The sequence below is a fragment of the Pteropus medius genome, unplaced genomic scaffold (genome assembly GCF_902729225.1).
Source record: "Pteropus medius unplaced genomic scaffold, Ma_sr-lr_union100, whole genome shotgun sequence".
Taxonomy (NCBI): domain Eukaryota; kingdom Metazoa; phylum Chordata; class Mammalia; order Chiroptera; family Pteropodidae; genus Pteropus; species Pteropus medius.
The window spans coordinates 2,504,821-2,524,195 of record NW_024342475.1 but is presented as its reverse complement, the minus strand read 5'-3'; the positions used below and the strand labels follow the sequence as shown (position 1 = coordinate 2,524,195).

The 19,375-nt window shown below is 41.9% G+C and overlaps 1 protein-coding gene across 1 annotated transcript; it reads left to right on the top strand.

Annotated features, from left to right (window-relative positions):
• Nucleotides 1-1,136: 1,136 nt before the first annotated feature.
• On the top strand, nt 1,137-17,389 carry TEX29 (testis expressed 29). The gene is made up of 5 exons (XM_039866322.1): nt 1,137-1,194; nt 2,701-2,811; nt 8,360-8,429; nt 9,271-9,434; nt 17,304-17,389. Exons 1-5 carry the CDS (start codon nt 1,137-1,139, stop codon nt 17,387-17,389), a joined length of 489 nt encoding a protein of 162 aa, XP_039722256.1.
• Nucleotides 17,390-19,375: the final 1,986 nt, after the last annotated feature.

Genomic DNA, 19,375 nt, shown 5'->3' with positions numbered 1-19,375 from the left:
ATCATTACATTATTCCCCAAACTACCTCTCGCCTCTTTATCATCTATTTTCAGGACAGCCAGAATGATGCTGGGAAAATGTAATTTAGTTTTTCCTCCGCACCAAATCCTGCCCTAGTGCCCTGTTCACTTAGCGCCGAAGCCTGAACAGTGACCTGCACACATGCTCATGATTTAGTCTCCGTGATGTCTCTTACTTCACTCCGGCCACGCTGCTCTCCTTCTGGGTGCTCAGATTCACCACACCTGCCTCACTCGGGCGTCATCACACGTGCTGGTCCTTCAGCCTTGCACGTTTCCAGGATGGCCACATAGCGCCCTCCCTCACTTCCTTCCCAACCTGCTCAGATGCCATCTACTACAGAGGCCGTCCGCTTGCCCGCTGTAAAACAAAGCCACTCCCTGCTCCCGGCACTCCCTGATCAGTACTCTCTATTTTTTTCTTTTCTCCGCAGCACGTGTATGATCTGACATGTCTGTTCTGTCTCCTTCCACAGGAATACAATTCTCTGAGGGTGGGGACTTTTGTTTTGCTCACTGTTATGTCCCTGCAGTGCCAGCACGAGTGGGCTCTCCAGGAAGAACCGTGCAGTGAGGATGGGAGTGGCAGGACTCGAACACCTGCTTCTGAAGCCGGGCCAGGCTGGGCAACGGGGCGGGTGCCCCACAGGAATAGGGCCAGGGTGTGGAATCTGGAGGAGGGCAGGGTTTTTGATGCCATGCCTGCCCTTAAAGCTCGCCCACCCTCCTCAGCCCTGTGAGCATCCTGACTGCCCTACAGCAACCAGCGTCGCAGCCCTGCCCTCTGTGTGACATCACAGGGCTGTGTGACATCACAGCAAGCAAGTAGGCCTGCCACTGGCTCCACACTCCACTGGCCAGGAGCAGCTGGAGGGAGGAGGTGGCCAGCTTCTTGTTTGATTCAAAGTTGTCCACTTGGAGCGTGACTGGGAGACGCGTGGCTGGGGCACTCAGCCGGGGTTGTGATTGATAGGTGAGACCTGGTCTGGCCGTCAGCCTGGCTGCCTCCATTCCTGGCACTAACTGTGGCTGCAGACCACTCTTGAGGTCCCGCCCGTGCTAACTGCTCTCTCTCCTAGGTTCCCTTGACCCCTCGGCTGTCTTTCAATTGCTACAATGAGATATGAGCCAGAATTCAAAAAGTCCCCCTCGCATCTCCTGAAGAAATTTGCAGGTAATGAGAAAAGACCACTGGAGGGGCCTGGTTCAACCCAAGGCATTGACAATTACTCTCCAGGTTTAGAAGGGAAGACAAAGAAATTTATTTTTTAAAATAATGTAGGAAAATACTGTAAGGTCTTCATTTTCTTAAGATTTCATTGGAAAAACTCCAGAACCTGAGGCGCAAAACATACACTTCAGCTACTTCATAGTTTTTATTGCAGGAATACTTTTTGTTGTTTTTAAGAAGAAATGTTTCTCAACAGTAAAGTTCACTTTCCCCCACCCCTATCCTGGGTGCTCAGGATGTGAAGTCGGACGCTGTATGCGGGCGTTGAAGGAGACGCTGTGTAAATGTTTAGTGTGTGTATATAGTGTGATTGCAGTCACTTAAAACCACCCAGAGAAAAATTCTAGATGTGTGGGTCCATTGGGGATTGGGTGCACATTTGTATATGTGACTCGAATTTTTTTCCTCAACTGACCTTTTATTTATGCATGACTTTAGTAATAAACAAAAGATAAGAAAATAAAAGGAAAAGAAGAGAAATCTCTTTTTTCTTTTTGTTTGTTTGTTTGGCTTGGAACAGGGGCTGACTAGGGCGGTTCCCGGGCTGGCCAGGGATAGAGATGTGAGAGACTCTTTTGTGTGGACACTTTATAAAGAAACGCAGGAGATACTGCGAGAGAAGAGGCGTAAGAAGGCAGGGGAGGCCCGCGGGTCTCATATGCGGTGGTGGGAAACCGGCTGCTGGTCCAAAATGTTCCATTAAGGCGCCGCTTAATGAATTATTTCCTGCCCATGCTGTTTGCTGAAATAAACATCCATCGTCACCCACCAGCTGTGTGCTCTTAGGTCAACTAGATCTTTCTGGATGAGGTAGCGGAGCCTGAGCAACTCCTGGGGGCAGGTGTTGCTTGCTGTCAATTAGGGGAATCACATGTCCTTATTGCTAAAAGTATGTTAAGTGCTTCGTAGCTGAGCTGTGCTGAGATGGTCACTTGCTGCCTCTTACAGTGTATCACACATTCGTTATCCCCCCCTTTTTTTTTTTTTGATCGAAACTGGCATTAAACTTTGTCTTTTTGATTTAATTTTTAAATTCTGAAATAGTCCTCAGCCTATGTTGATAATTTTAATTCACTGTCTGCTTAAATGTGAATTAATTACACGTTATAACCTGAACTCCCAAATACCCATTGTGCTAGATCTTTGTTTCCCAGTTTCTTTGTAGAGCACCCAGCCTGGTGAGTGCTCCGCTGAGATGTATTATCTCCTTCATCATTAGAGGACCCTGTGTTATTCTGTGTAATTAACTTGACATCATTGTGTTCAGAAAACTAATTCATTCCAGATCTTAGTTTCAAAGTGAGATTTGTACGATGCATAATTAAAAACATAACAAAACCCACAACACAAACCCAGAAGTTTCTCCTCCAAGTCTCGGGTTCTATAGAATTACCAGCGCGTGGCTGTGTTCTCGGCGATAACCGCTTTGTGTGTGTCTGTGCTTGGCAGTGTGCGACATTCCTCTGTACGACATATGTGACTACAACGTCACCAGAGATCGCTGCAAGGAGCTCGGGTGCTGCTTTTACAAAGGAGTCTGCTACGAGAAAGCAGTTCCCTGTAAGTATGGAGGCCACACCTGCTCTGTGCAAACAGAGCCACGGAGGCCCAGGAGTGGCCTGTCTCGTCCCTCTGTCCCTCTGGTCTCTGTTCTGGACATGCCTCTCACATTGTTCCTGGTCTCTCTGCAGTAGAGGAGCAGAGGGCTTTGAGGGGACATGTGACTGAGGCTTGGGCCACCAGAGAAATCCCACTCCCAGATAGGGTAGACATGCTATTGAATGTCTGTTAAGGACTGTTGAATGCTATTGAGGACTGACTGAGACTCTTCCTTCTTGTAAGACTCGGGTCATTCTTGGGGGTGCGGAAGGCTGGATTTGGGGGCGTAGTACTACTACAAGAACAGCTGGTTCAGCTCAGGGCTTGCTGCCAGCTATGCCCAAGGTAGAACCTGACCAGGGCGGGGAGCTGGAGAGTGCAGCTGGGACCATGAGGGTGACTGAGGACAAGGCCCCTAGTGGGAGTGGGTCGGCAGGGATGTGTCTGGGTGGCGGGGGCGGACTCCATAGGCTCATCACGATCAGAATGAAAACACAGATCTGACTCTAAGATCACTCCAGTCTGGGATGTACCTAGGGAGGCAGTACCAGCAGGAAATCTGGGATGGGGAGGGTGTGGGAGCTGAGAGAGAGTTGTCACCCTCAAAACGGGGCCTGCTTCTCTGTCAGGCAGCCAAGGGAGGCACTTGGAGAGAACGTGTCCAGAGGTAAGAGAAGGGTGTAAGCTAGGGTGCTTAGCCCTGAAGGGATGTTCTGAGTACACTTTCTGGATATTTTCTCCCATTTTGGAGCTTTGGCCTTCTGTGCCTTTGGAATTTTCTCAATATTTTCAAACCTCAAAAAATTTAACTTGATGGTCGATGTGTTTTCTTGCTGTTTGTGGCCCTTTTAGAAATCAGGGTGAATGGACTCCGGGACTGTTTGGGAAGGGATAAACAAGTCTGTGGGCCAGGGTGGCCTACACGAGACCTTACCAACGAGGAGGAAAGTGCCCGCAGATGCTAAAGGCTGACCGCTGGCTGGGGCCACTCAACAGCTCTGATACTATGGAAAAATATGTCTTGGGCCCTCCCTGTCCCAGGTTACTCTCCTTCTGTCCTCACCACCCACAGTGGACAAAAGGGGCACTTATGTTCTGGGACCTGGGAGCATTTCTTTCTCCTCCCTCCCTCCTTCCTTCCTTCCTACCTTCCCCCCCTCCCTCCCTTCTAGTTTGGCAGAGCCCCTCAGTAGCACTGAGCCTGCCCTCTCATTCCTGGACACAGTAAGGCCTAGGAAGTCAGAAATATTACTGATCGATGAATGTTACCAATTGTTGGCTCACTGGGGCCACCTGATCCCACAGACTCAAAACCCTAAGCCAGCTCCTTCAAGAAGTAAGTGATATTCTGGGCAAAATGATTCAAGAAGCTGAACTATTGTCAGGATCCTAATTCACCCAAAGGGAGAATGTCTGTCTAGTTTTATGGTGAAAATTTGGCACTTAGGGCAAAAGAAGAGGAAGTTTGGCTTCTCAAAAGGTGGCAGATAAGAAGTTATAATGAATGCCATTCATAGTGGGGGAGATTTTATGATGATAATTTCTTCTTTAGATCTTAAATTAAAAGACTTGGGACCAGATCTCCTTACTTGTCCCACCCTCCAACTCTGGGAGACCCCAACATCCCTACTATCCCACACCTTCGCCTGGACCTGCAGATAAACACACCTGGAAGTTATCTCTTTGTTGGTTATTATTTTTATTGAGATAAAAATCTCATATCATAAAATTTACCCTTTTAAACTGTATAATTCACAGGCTTTTAGTATATTTACAAAGTTGTACAACCATCATTCCTATAAGTTTCAAAACATTTTTATTATTCCAAAAAGAAATCCTGTACCATTCTCTTCTCCCTCTGGCCCCTGGCAACCACTGATCTTTCTCTATGGGTTTACCTAGTCTAGACATGTCATATCAATGCAATTATACAATACGTGGCCTTTTGTGTCTGGCTTCTTTCACTTACATAAGTTCTCAAGAGAGATGAAAGGTTGATAGTATATAAAAATACAATTGACTTTCGTATGTTGGTATTGCATCCTGCAACCTTCTTGGACTCATTTATTAATTTTACTCATCCTTTTTACTTTATTACTTAGGATTTTCTACATACAAAATCATATCATCTGCATATAGAGATAGTTTTACTTCTTCCTTTCTAATCTAGATGATGTTATGTCATTTTCTTACCTAGTTACCCTGGCTAGAGTATCCAGTACAGTGGTGAATAGAAGCAGTGAGAGTAGACATCCTCATCTTATTCCTGATCTTAGGGTATGGGGTCCCAACCCCTGGGCCGTGGACCAGTATGGGTCTGTGGCCTGTCAGGAATCAGGCTGCACAGCAGGAGGTGAGTAGTGGGCAAGTGAGCTAAGCTTAATCTGTATTTGCAGTTGCTCTCCAGTGCTAGCTTCAGCTCTACCTCAGATCATCAGACAATAGATTCTCATAGGAGCACTAGTCCCTGATGCCAAAAATGTTGGGGACCACTGTCTTACGGGGAAGTTTTCAATGTTTTACCATTAAGTATGATGATAGCTATGGCTTTTACTAGATGTCATTTATCAGGCTGAGAAAGTTCCCTTTTCTTTCTGGTTTTTGAATGTTTTTTTTTTATCATGAAAGTATGTTGGATTTTGTGAAATTATTACTCATGTGGATTTGTTATTGTCTAGTGTCCTTTTCTTTTATTCTGAAGGACTCTTTTTAGTATTTTTGCTGCTGTCATCATGAAAGTTAATTCTGGGTTTTAATGAACTTCCAGTTCAGTTGTACACAATCAGGTAGTGAGAGCTGCAACAAGGCATAGTGCTTTTTCCTTAAAGGAGATCATTAAACTCCATCTGTCTTATCATAAAACCTACAACCTTAGCCAGAATCTTACTGGAGAGATCTTTTTGAGTCCCAGGTCTTCCAATATTAAATGGCCTATCATGTTGCTGCATTTCAGTAGCTCATTCTTTGGAGTACGGCTGAGCTGGGTTCATGGCAGTGGGTGGTGATTTGGCCATAACATGCTGTTTTTTGCACTTGTCATCTTTTTGTTGCTATTTTGTGGTATTGGTGGTTCGATACACATGTCTCACTATTTGGAGAGCAGCAGATGGTTACAATTTAGCTCGCTTCATTTCCATTACAGAGTTTTGCTTCTTAGAGGACTCTCCTGTCCTAGGGGCTTATGCAACTTAGTTTTTCTGAGACTTTTACCATTTGGGGGCTCCTAAAAGCAGGAAACATTCAAACTCAAAAAAGATTGTTCTTTCAATCTTCTACATATAAAGATGTAGAAGACATTCAGTTCCCAAGTCAAGTCACAGAACTGGTCCAGCATTTGGCAATCAAGTATTCCAATTTTCTCATATCCCAGTGAAATAGAGACTCAACAGCATGAAGCAGTTTAATAGATCATTCAAGGACGATTGCAGCTAGCAAGGGAATGCAAATCCAAACTGCATTTTTTCCCCTTCTCATCTGTGCCATCCCCTGAGCATTTTCTCTTCAGAATGGAGTTGGTCATTTTGTCAATGTTAATATAAGTAACAAACATTGTACTTATATTTAACAAACATTAAATTAGTATAAACGCCTTATGCCTGTCATTCATTTGAAAAATGAGGTTTATTCTTTATAGCACCTTAACTTTTGGTGTCTTTAAGGACTCCTTCCCTCCACCTGTCCCCAAAACCCTAAAACTCTCAAGATTTTTTCTTTTACTTGAAGAGGGCCCACTGTTTCGCAAGCGGGTATGTCATTTTTGCATGGAGGCAACTATTAATCCTCTTTGCATCCTTTCAATTTTAATAAATGAATTGTGTGGGCTAGGCTTTTTCTTAACTTCTGACTTCTTTCAAGCTTGAGAGGTTGGACCATCTGTGGGAAGAGTCTGGGCAGCAAGCCCTGCATTTGGGTTCTTACTGTGCCCTCAAATTATTTTTCATTTCTTTGACATCTTTCTCATTCAAGACAGCGAATGAACCTTTGTGCTGTGTAAGTTGTAGTATTCAGTGACAGGGTATTATGAGTTCTTTGTGCACATAATTCCATGTTATGAAAACCTTTCACCAACTTCTTAAATTGGCTGGTTTGAAGCGCACATTGTGTTATGGCATAATCTGTATTATTAAGAATATGAACTTGGGGAATTAGCATTAGATCTTTGAGAAAGAATTGGGAATTCAAAGAGAATGACTTGCCTTCATTCTTCAGTCTTGACTTAGGGTACATTACGTAACATGTCATTTCTTATGAGTGTTTGACTTCAGTTACTTCACGGGACTTGCTGAGATGATTTCAAACTTTTGTTTAACTATATTTGGGGGGAAATTTTCCCAAGATAGTCCTTAAAGAAAACAATGCTTTCTTCAATTGCTGCTATTTCTGAGTGATCAATCATTAAATATGGTTTATGATAAACCAAACATATTGTTTATAACAAAGAGTATGTTGGCCAGATACCGTACAGAGAAAAATCACAGAAGTTCAGTCACTATCTCCAGGAGCTTACATTCGGGACCAAAAATACTCGCACATATAAAGAAAGGTATAGAAGAGATGCTGACAACTGGATACTAAAATATTATCTAAATATGGATCTCTCTCTAACAGGACTTTACTTGCATGTAGATTCTGAATTAATTTCATTAACTAAGATACAAGATCACCAAAGGAATGCACAGTCCCTGGAATTCAAGAATTTGAGGTTTACCGTCTTGTCTTTTAAAAGCTCCTAATTCACTCCTTCAAATAGAATAAAATGTTCATTTCACTTTAACATCATTTAAAGTGTACTTTCTCAAGCCCTATGCTACATCCTCTAGGAGAAGACTCAAGGAGGTGAGCCATGCGTAGCTCCTCTTCCCCAGGAGTGGAGAGGGGCTGAGATTTTAAACCAACTGGTATACCTCCATAGGAGAAGCCGGAAATAGAGGCTGCCCCCTAAGAGACATCTTGTAGGCTCTGGCTCTTCTGTTGGGGCTAGGTTTAGAGATGATGTGAGCAATTGGTAACAGTGGAATCCCCTTGTTAATACAGAAAAACTCAATCAATACAAATTGAGATCAGACCAATGAATTCGTCTATCATCAAGAAGGCATTTTTCTTATATTCATTTTAGGAATAACTGACCTGAGTACTGAGGGACCATTTTCAGGGAATGGGGCAGGGTGAGGTGCCCAGATCGAAGGAGGCCCAGTGCTGCTGTTTCCTGGAGAACTGAGGAGGGAGCCCTCCCTGCACTGCTATACTCCGTAGACAGTCCTCAGGTGTAGCCTGGGCAGCCACTGGCTACCGCCTTGAGTGCCTTCTCTCCATCGTCTGTGGGTGACTTAGATCCCAGGGAAGTGTTTCCAGGAGGGAAGTGGTTGTGGAGAGGCTGGTGCTCAGGGATGAGCTAAGCCCCAGAAGGGCGCAGGGACAGGGTGGAGGGCTGCAGCCCCGCTCGGGGGCAGGATTGCCTTTTTGTAATGAACTTGCGTCCAAATGACGATAAACAAAAATTGTTTTTCAGCTTATGTGCAGGTGTTTTCTGCCTTGATCGTGATCATCGCTGGGGCCTTTGTTATCACCATTATTTACAGGTCAGCCATTTCGTTCTTTCATACTCATATTCGGAACTTCGAAGGGAGGGGAATGGCTCAGTTGTCAGCATGCCTGCCACAGACGTGAGCCGGCTTGCCCTGGAGGATCCAGCTGGTCTCCCAGAGCTCAATAACAACACCAGCCAGCATTTAATGAGCACCTAATAGTGTCAGTGTTCTGCTCATCGCATTTCGCTCCACGGCCCTCCCACAGCCAGCAATTTAGGGCTCCTACCCCAGCTGTGCCTGCAGAGCCCTGGCTGACGTTCCTGGTCCAGGCTGACCATGTCCCTCCATCTTGTGACAGAGTCATGTCGTGGATGTGTTCTCAGACATGAGCCTCTTCTTGTTTTAATGGTGAAGACACGCATACCCAGCGAGGCCCCTGCAGCTGGTTGCTGCTCACGGGCAAGACTGGAATGCAGTATTCTTAACTCAGGGGTCTTCCACCCAAAACCTCTCCCTGTGACATGAATAAAAGCCACTGAGATTAGTTGAATCACTTGGTCTAGCAACGAGAAAAACCATCTTCCTACTCTGAGCAGTGCTAGGTGGCATCTTGAGTGACTGACTGGCTGTAACCTGCACACAGTATACACCTTCCCCACTCCTGTTTTTGTTCTGGGAAGTCCAGATGCCATATATAGATCATCCGTTAGTGGCATGTGTAAGAAATTCAAACAGGAACTATTAAGGCAAAGCATTTACCTTGACCGATTTTATACATCCACGATTATGAACCGTATGTTTTTAGGGGGGGACATCCTGGTGGAGGATTTGATGGCCCGCGGTTTCCCATGTTTAATTTCTCTGACTGTGATGAAAACTCTCTTCCCCTCAGAGTTGTTCAAGAGAGTAGGAGAGAAAAGGGAGTTGCTACAGAAACGTCTTTGTCATCCAAGTCCATCGAAAAAGTTGAGGCTTCCTCCTCCCATGAGAAGACAGCGTCGAAGGCAACAACTGCTGGGACATCGCAGAAGAGTGGTGGCACAGAAACGGGAGAGGGTAAGACGGAGGGGTTGGCTCGGCCTTAGCGCACAGGGCACAGCTTCATTCCCTTGGGAGATCTCGTCTGTGAAGGACACTCAGTACCTAGCTATACTGGCCCTTCAACAAAGGTTATGCTTGTTTTTGTTTTTGTTTTTGGACAATATTCTAACGTATCTTTCCTGACTCGGGGGGTCTGGTTTGTAAGGTGGATTCTGCCCGCAGCATGGGTTTCCTGCTCTAAAGGCACATTTCCTTCCACAAATATTGTCTCCTACCTTTTCCTCTCCCTCTCTTTGCCTCTTGTCATCCCACCAGCCAGCCTCTCTAGCTGGGCCAGCTGCAGGGTGAGCAGTGGGTATAAGTGTAAGGGGCAGTCAGTGGTGGTGCTAGGGCATATCTGTGACACTTGCTGATTTAATCAAGGTGCTCCCTGTTGTGGCTCCCTGATAGTCTGGTGGTCATGATTAAAGAGACATGAACAACAGCCAAGTCTTCCAATGCCTCTGGTTTTCAGAAAGCAAAGTTTTTTGTATGTTATTAATTCTCTTAGGAAGCCTTAGCAGCTGCTTGCTGCTTTTTAAAAGTCAGCAACTTGCCAGGTAGAGAAAGAAACATCCCAGATGATCAGCTAAATCTTAGGTGATGTTTGTATGGGAACACTATCTAGGTCTCTTATTATCCATTAGTCACAAAGACTTGGTTTTGCTGGTGCAATCGGGAAAAGAAGGAGGCAGGGGGAAGCAGTATGCCTAAACGTCTCTTAGGATCCGGATGCTCGCCTTTAACCGAGGCTGTGTCTGTGCGACGATCCTTTCTCGCAGGGCATGACATCTACCTTCTCGGTGCTTTCTGCAGAGTAAGGACATGAGAGGTGGACACCCTTCTCCCCACAGGAAGCTGTTTCTCTCTCAGGAATGAATGCAGAGATAGAGCAGCACAGGCACACCTACTAAACTTGTTCTCGAGTAAATCATGGCCCATCGTATGCCACGTAGATGTGTTCACAGATCTTGATGAAATTTCCTTGGCATTGCTGAACATTCCATTAAAAAAAAAAACCAAATGTGTATTTTTGTTTTAAATTCAGCGACAGTGACAATAACGGATGATGAAGAAGATGAGGATTAAAATGCATGATGAAGAAAATGTGAAGATTGGCAGAGATATCCAAATGAAATGGTGCAGCTGGTGAACCACTGTTAAAAATGTGTGATGGAATGACCACCCAATGAGAAAAAAAATAAAGGTATTTTAAATGCTTCTTGTTTCATGTTATCTTATTCAATGCTATATTTTTATCTTAGAAGAGAGAAAGCCTTCGGAGTGAGAACATTAACTAGAAGCTTTGATTTTTCAATGGCATTTTTTGTTATTGATAACTGAAATCAAGGCAGATTACAGCATTGAGATAGGTGGTGTCACCGAGGCCCCCCATCCAGGCTGCACTTTCACAGGGTGGGACTGTCTTCCAGGTTCACAGGAAATTCAGGAATTGCCCACCAGTAAGCTGAGAGGAACAGGTAATGAGAGGAACAGCCCCTTGGTCTGAGAGAATCATTTTTTGTTTTTTAACTTTTCAAATATTTTCATTAGAACCTTCATGAGATATTGCTTTGAATGAGATGACTACAGGAAACCTTTCTAGAGAGGCCTTGTTTTGGGGGTTCAGTCAGCTCTGTAGTCAGAGCTATATAGGCTTTGCCTCCAGCTGATGGACGAAAATAAGATTCATGTTTCTAGACAACTTCCTTTGTTATAATTTTTCTTACGAGCATTTCCATAGGTATAGATTGAAGTATTCTGTATAAGGACAGAGATGGCCAAGGCTAGTTGTAAAATCCCTGGAGAATTCAGTAGGAGCAAAGGAAGTTTCAGTCTTTAAACTTTTTCTTCAATGTAATAATTCTGGTTTATAAAAATACCATTTTAGATAATAATGACCGTTGTAGTTTTAATAAATTTGTGCAACTTTTGATATGGTTACTTGGTGAGTACCCATTCTCAATTTTCAGATGAAAAATTATGGTTTGGATGATGACACCTAATCAAAGATCTTCCTGATTACAAGTCTGATATTTGGAATTATACATTGGCTTCTCTAGGCTAACAGTTTAGTATGCTGTTCATTTTGTCTTTTATTTTTTTCAATTACAGTTGACCTTTGATATTATATTAGTTTCAGGTGGATAGTATAGTGGTTAGACGTTTATATAACTCATGAAGTGATCCTCTGATAAGTCAAGTACCCACCTGGAACTATACATAGTTATTACAATGTTACTGACTATATTCTTTAACCTGTACTTCGCATCCCTGTGATTATTTTGTAACTGCAAATTTGTACCTTAGTCTCTTCACCTTCTCCACCTCAACCCCACTTCTATCTGGCAACCGTCAGTCTATTTTCTCTGTATCTGTGAGTCTGTTTCTGTTTTGTTTGTTCATTTATTTTGTTTAGATTCTACATATAAGTGAAATCATATGGTATTTGTCTTTCTCTGTCTGACTTATGAGAATCTCTGTTTTTTGTTTTTCGTTTTTTTTACCTTGGAAACTTGCATTTTCCAGAGCAGCTGTGTGACTCATATCCACACATTGCAGGTATTTAAATATATATATCCAAATGAAATGGTACAGCTGGTGAACCACTGTTAAAAATGTGTGATGGAATGACCACCCAATGAGAAAAAAAAATAAAGGTATTTTATATATATATATATGCCCCTAGAAGCTCTCATTTATTTTGTAGCTGGTACATTCTATGCATGTGTCCATATGGAAGTTTGTTTGGTCAAGGTCTTCCTTGCCCAGGCTTCCTGGAGGAGGGAGGACGAGGGAAGATGAGGGATAGAGGTCAGCCCTTTCCTTCTCACAAGCTGACCTTAGTCATCAGCCCTTATGTTGGTCTAGGTTAGACGTCAATACATTTTTTGTAAAGGACCAGACAGCAATATTTTAGGCTTCGTGGGTCTTAAGTTTTGACATCTCTTCAAGTCTGCTAGTGTAGCACCAAGGCAGCCACAGAAAATGGCGATGCATGGATATGGCCAGGTTCCAATAAAACTTTATATGAAAACAGATGATGGGCTGGATTTGGCCCTCAAGCTGTGGTTTGTCAACCCTTAATTTTTTTGCACATCTTTTCCTAGAGATTTCACAATTAACCATTTCTATGATCCTTAGTTGAAAACCCCCTGATCGCCAGTTTATCTCTGTAGCTTATTATAACTGAGCCCACCTTGTCTCTGTTAATAACTGATGTGGCTTTCCCATGCTAGGATCCCATATGCCCCTGAGATCAGGAATTACATTATTATTCATCTACATTCTGCACAGTCAGCCCTCAAAGAGCTTTTCTAGGATTCGTTTTTAACGCTGCTGTGGATGGAATACACCCTTGGCTCTCCTCCAGGGGTGCAGTTGAGCAGGTGGTTACAGAAGATCCATTGCAGCATCCCCATCTTTGTTCACCTTGTGGTCCTCAACCCCAGTGATTCTCAACCCCAAGCAATTTTGCCCCCTAATGGGCATTTTGCAATGTCTGGAGTAATATTTGGTTGTCAAAACCGGGGAAAAGTGGTACTGGCATCTCGTATGTGCTAAACTTCCCGCAGTGCACAGGACAGCCCCATGACAGAGAATTATCTGGCTGTCTTAGTGTTGTATTACTGCTCTGACAGGTGTTCAGTTAACAAAACCAGTATTTTTATGAAGAATAGTAACACTTTCGATAAGTCAAAATATGTAAACATACATTTTTAATATTTAAAATCAGTCACAATTTCTTGAGTCAGGCACTGACCTAGGGTACATACAGAGAAGAATGGAAAGGACAAAAAAAATCCTGGACTGCCCGTATCTGAGAAGGAATTAGGGGTAGGATTTACAGTTGCATATCCATCAGGTGACTGATAACCTCAAGCATTTCTAGCACCATTTCTGGTCAGGCCTATGGTCTCAGCTCTCCTTGACACTGCAGGAATTATAACCAAAATGCCTGAAGTGAGTTTCATTTTTCATTGGAGCAAAGTGGAGCTGATTCTGGGATAAGTCTCGTCTCAGAGGATGGTTAGTTGTGGGTCCGGTGGTGGTTTGGACCAATAGGGGAAAAGAAAATAATGACTGTTCGCAGTCACCAGACACTGAGTCCTGTGGCTCGCTCAGTGCAACTCACTGAGAAAGTCTTTTACTTTCTTCACTTCCGTTTCCTATTTTCAAATAAATTCTTTGATCCTTACATCATGTTTCATGTTATGAGCCAAGAGTCAGTGATAATGCTTAACAAATGGTTTAAGACTCTTGAGCGAAAACTATCAGAATCCAGAAGTAGTATTTTAAATTTACTAATTTTTAGTGTCAGTGAAGGTCACATGAGGAGCAGTGACAAGGCACCTCTGCCCCTCCCAGCCAAGGTGGTGTTGACGGAGGTTGAGAGAGGAAGCTGGACTCCCACCCTGGGCCAGTAGCTCCCAAGATCTCCCAATCCATGGTGTCACGGAGTTTGAGAGGGGAAGCTGGATTTCTACCCCCATCTTGCAATGATAAAGTGATGCTCCCAACTTCTGCCAGCAGTGTCAGAAGAAGCTGCTAAAACACATGCTTTAAATAAGATCTAGAGCCTCATAATATGATAGCCACACATTCCAGATTCAATCAAAAATCACTCATCATACCAAGAACCAGGAAAATCTCCCCCTGAATAAGAAAAGGCAATTAACAGACACTAACATGGACATGATACAGATGTTGGGACTATCTAAGATGTTAAGTCTTTCTGACGGAAGAAAGGATTTTAAAGCAGCTATCATACAAAATGAGGAATTATAAGCATGCTCAAAACATATGAAAAATAGAAAGTCTCAGCAAAGAAATGGAAGATATAAAGGAGAACCTAGTGGATAGTTTAGAACCGAAAAATATAATAACCAAAATAAAAAACTCAATGGATGGGCTCAACATCTGAATGGAAAGAACAGAGAAAAGAATCAATGAACTTAAAGATAGAAATGATCCGATATGAATAAGAATAAGGAAATAAAATGAAAAAAGAATCTGTAAGATGTAACAAAAGTTCTAACGTCTGTGTCATTGATGTCCCAGAAGGAGAAGAAAAAGCGTGGGACTGAAAAAGCATTTAAAAAAAACATGGTTGAAAATTTTTTAAATTTGGCACAAGATATAAACCTAGAGATTTAAGAAGCCGAGTGAACCCCAAATTTCTGAAAACTAAAGTTAAAAACATCTTGAAAGCAGTGAGAAATGTCATCTTATCTACAGAGGAAAGATCATTCTAATTACAGTAGATGCCCATACAGAAGGGACACAGCATTCTCCAAATACTGACCACGTGGAGAGCCTGATTTTTATATCCAGAGTTTTATACCCCATGAGAATATTCTTCAGGATAGAAAGGGCAATCAAGACATTCTCAGAGGAAAGAAAACAAAGAGACTTTGTCTCTAGCTTACCTATCCTAAAAGGATGGATAAAGGAAGTTCTAAAAAAAGAAAGGAAGTGATAAAAGAAGGAATCTTGGGACATCAGGGAGGAAGAACATTGTAAAAATAAAAACAGAAAAATGCGATGAATTTTTCTTTTCCTCTTGAGTTTTCTAAATTATGTTCGACAGTTGAAGTGAAAATTATTACACTGTTATAATGTATGGAGAGGAACTATCTAAGACCAGTATATTATAAATGGGTGAGGACAAAGTGACAAAAAGGGAAGTACAGCTTCTATTCTTCACTCAAATTGATACAGCCGCTCTGGAAAATAGTCTGACAGTTTCTTGAAAATTGAAACACACATTTACCATACAATTAGCAATTGTGCTCCTGGGCATTTATTGCAGAGACATGAAAACTTAATGTTTATACAAAAAAAATGTACATGAATGTTCATGGCAACTTTATCTGTAATAGCCCCAAATTAGGAACGCAGTCCCATAAGTGAATGGTTAAACTGTGATATATACACCAGAGAATACTACTCAGCAATAAAAAGAAGAAATGAATGATACACACAATAATTTGGATGGATCTCAAAGGCATTATACTGAGTGAGAAATCAGTCTCAAAAAACTGCATATGATATGATTCCATTCAGTTGATAAAATTCTTGAAATGACAAAATTGTAGAGATGGGGTAAAACTAGTGGTTGCCATAGTTAAGATTGTTGTGTGGTGGTGGTGGAAATGTGTGGGTGTGACTATAAAGGGGCTGCATGAGGGAGGTCTTTGTGGGGCTTGAACGGCTGGTTCTGTGCCTTGATTTCATGGTGGTCCTGTGAATCTACACATGTGATAACATGGCATAGAGCTCTCACTGCAATACCACACACACACACAATACACACACTACCAGAGTCACTTTCCTGGTTTTGATTTTTTACCAGAGTCATGTAAGATGTGACCATCGGGAGAACCTGAGTGAAGAGTACATGGGGCCTCTCTGTAATTTTGAAACTTCCTGTCAACTATGATTATTTCAAAATTAAAAGTTAAAAGATGTTAAGTCTTTCTGACGGAAAAAAGGACAATGACGTGTCCATGATGCTCTAAAAAGTCAACCAGCACCGACCTAGTAGAGATGGCAAACGTGGGTGTGATGTTCATCTTAATAGCAAAAGGAAAGTTCTAATTACTATGCAGTTTGAGAGATAACAGATTAGACAAAAATTAAACTACTATGATAAAATACAGGCCTGCACTATAATTCTAATAAGTTACACAAACACATATGATAGTTATCATATGCCTTTTGTGTTCCCTGAAGCCGAGTTATGATTTTTCATATGATCCTTTACTTTTAAAAAGTCAACAATGAATCTTTAACAAGACACTAAGCTCCCTGCAATAGTTCATGATTCCTTAATTATCTTGCATCTTTTCTTCTGTGTTTTCTTTTCAGTATGATCCAATTTTGCAAAAAAAGAGAAAAAATGTAAAAAGTCTTTGCACATTTATGACTATTGTACCAATTATACTTGAACTATCTTTTCATATCAAGTTTCTTGGGCTGTAAACTGTGAGTTCATAACTGAAATTACTCACTCTAAAGAGTTGGTTCTCTTTAATATGTCTTGAGTCATATTCACTCTAATCCCAATGCAGGTGATTTATATTTCCCTGTTTCCAAAAACTATTCCCAAATATTTCAGAATAAATGAACTTTTATGGTAAATCCTTTGTGAAGAGATTGCTTTAGATATTTTAACCTTACAAATTAAGATCGATAAAGTGATGGCAAAAGTGTATTTGCTTATCCAAAAAAGTAGTCTGTAAAATGGCTTTGTAAATTGGGGAGGCAAAACATTTTTGCAATGACATTTGATTAGTTGGACACACTGGTATAGAAGCTTGCAATGGGGAAACTTATATAATAATGATAAAGGAATTTTTAATAAGGAAATGCACAACTTTCCTTATGGCAACAGGAGAGGAAGTGGGGTAGAATGTACACCAGCCTGAAGACTTATTATCCAAGAAATCCTGGAAGAATGAAAGACACTTTCCAGAGATTCACAAATAGTTGGAAATTCATCATGCTTAAGAGATATTTGATGATTGGAGAAGGAGGCTACTGTGAAGATATACTGTTCATGACAGTTTCTGGGTGTTTGAGGAGTGAGACTCAGAGTTTTGCAAATCTTTAGAATAGAAAACGGAAGTTGGCTTATGTGTTTTTGACAGCAACATGGCTGTGAAGCTGACCTCATAGGTCTCCAGCTTGGGGCCAAGCTCACACCTAATTCTGGAACATTGATCATTGGAAAGTAGCTCCAAGGTCGTTTGAGATCTCCTCTAAGATTGAGAACTGCAGTGATTCCTCCTGGAGGTTGGAAATACCTTGCAGTGTTTTATTGCCTGATTGCTTTGTTTGCAGTGTACTCAAATAAATTCGACAGAGACATCGGCTACACGAAGAATGTGTGGCTTGTTGAAGAGGATGAGCCTTTTGGAAAACAATAGCCCAGAATTCTTGTCTTTCTCTGATGCAAGGGATGGAAACAGGTTGATTTAATTCTAGAATGTGATGTGAGCTCTCACAGGCCACCTTCAGGAAACCTAATATTGCCCTTTCTATAACATGAACACCGAGATCTGAGAGGTGTCAAGATTGGATTACATGGTTGGCCTTGAAAAACTCAAATTCGTAAAACAATATCACATAAAAGACAAGCTGGAAAGAATGACTACAAAATGTTGTGCAACCAGAATACACTCAGTGGGAAAGATGTTTTTGATATAGAAAGGAAGCAGGGTTTTTGACCCGGAATATTTCCCATGATTTGAAGGCAAATTTAATTTTCTAATTAAGTTTAAATTATTATTAAGGCCACATAAATTAGAATTGTTTATATTCAAATTGGCAGTAAGAGGTAGGATAGAGTAAATGGAAAATACCATATTAGACAAGATGAAATTAAGACAAAGTTTTTGTGTTTTTGAACTTATAATCTAAGGAAGAGACAGAAGAATATTTTTTTACATTCCCATGATTTATTAGTTTGTAACTGGAAATTTGTACCTTTTTACCACCTTCACACATTTCACCCCCCCCCCCTCCACCTAGTGCCTTAGGCAACCACGAATCTGTTCTCTATATTCATGAGCTCTTTTTGTTTGTTTTAGGGTCTACATATAAGTGAGATATAATATGATATTTATCTTTTTCGGTCTGACTTATTTCACTTAGCATAATACCCTTGAGAAGAAAAGAAGAAATTTGAAAAATCCAGAAAAGAAGATAAAAATAAGTTGTTCCCATGATCTCCAAATGATCACAGTTAATATTTAATTGTAGATGGTATTTCCTTCTCATTCTTTCCCTAACCACACAGTATTTTTTGAGTCCATCCTGTCCTGTGGGACAATACTAGACATTTGTCTTTCCCCACTGTGATGGTTAGTTTCACTTGTCAACTTGACTGGGCCACAGGCTGCCCCGATATTTAGTTGAACATAATTCTGAGTATTTCTGTAAAGGTATTTCTGGATGAGACTAAGATTTAAATTGGTTCACTTAGTAAAGCAGATTGTTCTACTAACTGTGGGTGGGCCTCATCCAATCAGCCGAAGGCCTGAATAGAAAAAAAGGGGTGATTCTCCCTCGAGTAAAAGGAAACTCCTTCTGTCTGATGGCCTTTGAACTGTGACCTTGGTTTTTTCTTGCCTTTGGATTTGAACTGAAACATGGGCTTGCTTTGGTCTCGAGCCTGCTAGTCTACGGACTGGAACTTACAACATTAGCTCCCCTGGGTCTCCAGTGTGCTAACTGCAGATGTGGGGACTTGGCAGCCTCTTGTATGAGGCAGTTTCTTATAATAAGTAAGTAAATAAGTAAGTAAGTAAGTAGGTAATTAAGTAAAGAGAGAAAGAAGTTTCCTGTTGGTTCCTTTTCTCTGGAGAACACTGACCAATACACCTCCTGTGTAATAAATAAGTTGCCCTCAGCTCAAAGAGAGGTTTGGCTTCGTCCCCCAGGCTTGGAGGTAACCTCTCTAAGCCCTTGGAGTTTCCATGTGATAGAGGTGTCTTTGTGACTCGCAGTTAGCCCTTGGATAAATTATGCTAATGAGATGACTCAAGATGGGGTCTGGTCACACCAGAAAGACCAACTATGTGATACCTGCCCCATCTCTGGGAAGGAAGAGGGCTGGAGATTGAGATCAACCACCCGGGCAATGATTCACTCCGTTATGTCTCTAGAATCACTCTGGACACTGAGGCTGGGCTGAGCACCCCTGGTTTGTGACCTGCATCAACGTGCTAGGAGGGCGATGTGTCCTGAGGACATGCAATCTTCACTTGTGGGGCCCTCCCACTTTACCCTATGTATCTCTTCCTTTGACTGGTTATGATTTGCATTCATCTTTATGATAAAACCATAATCATAATTATAGCACTTCCCTGAGTTCTGTGAATTCTAACAAATTATGGAATACGAGGGTGCTT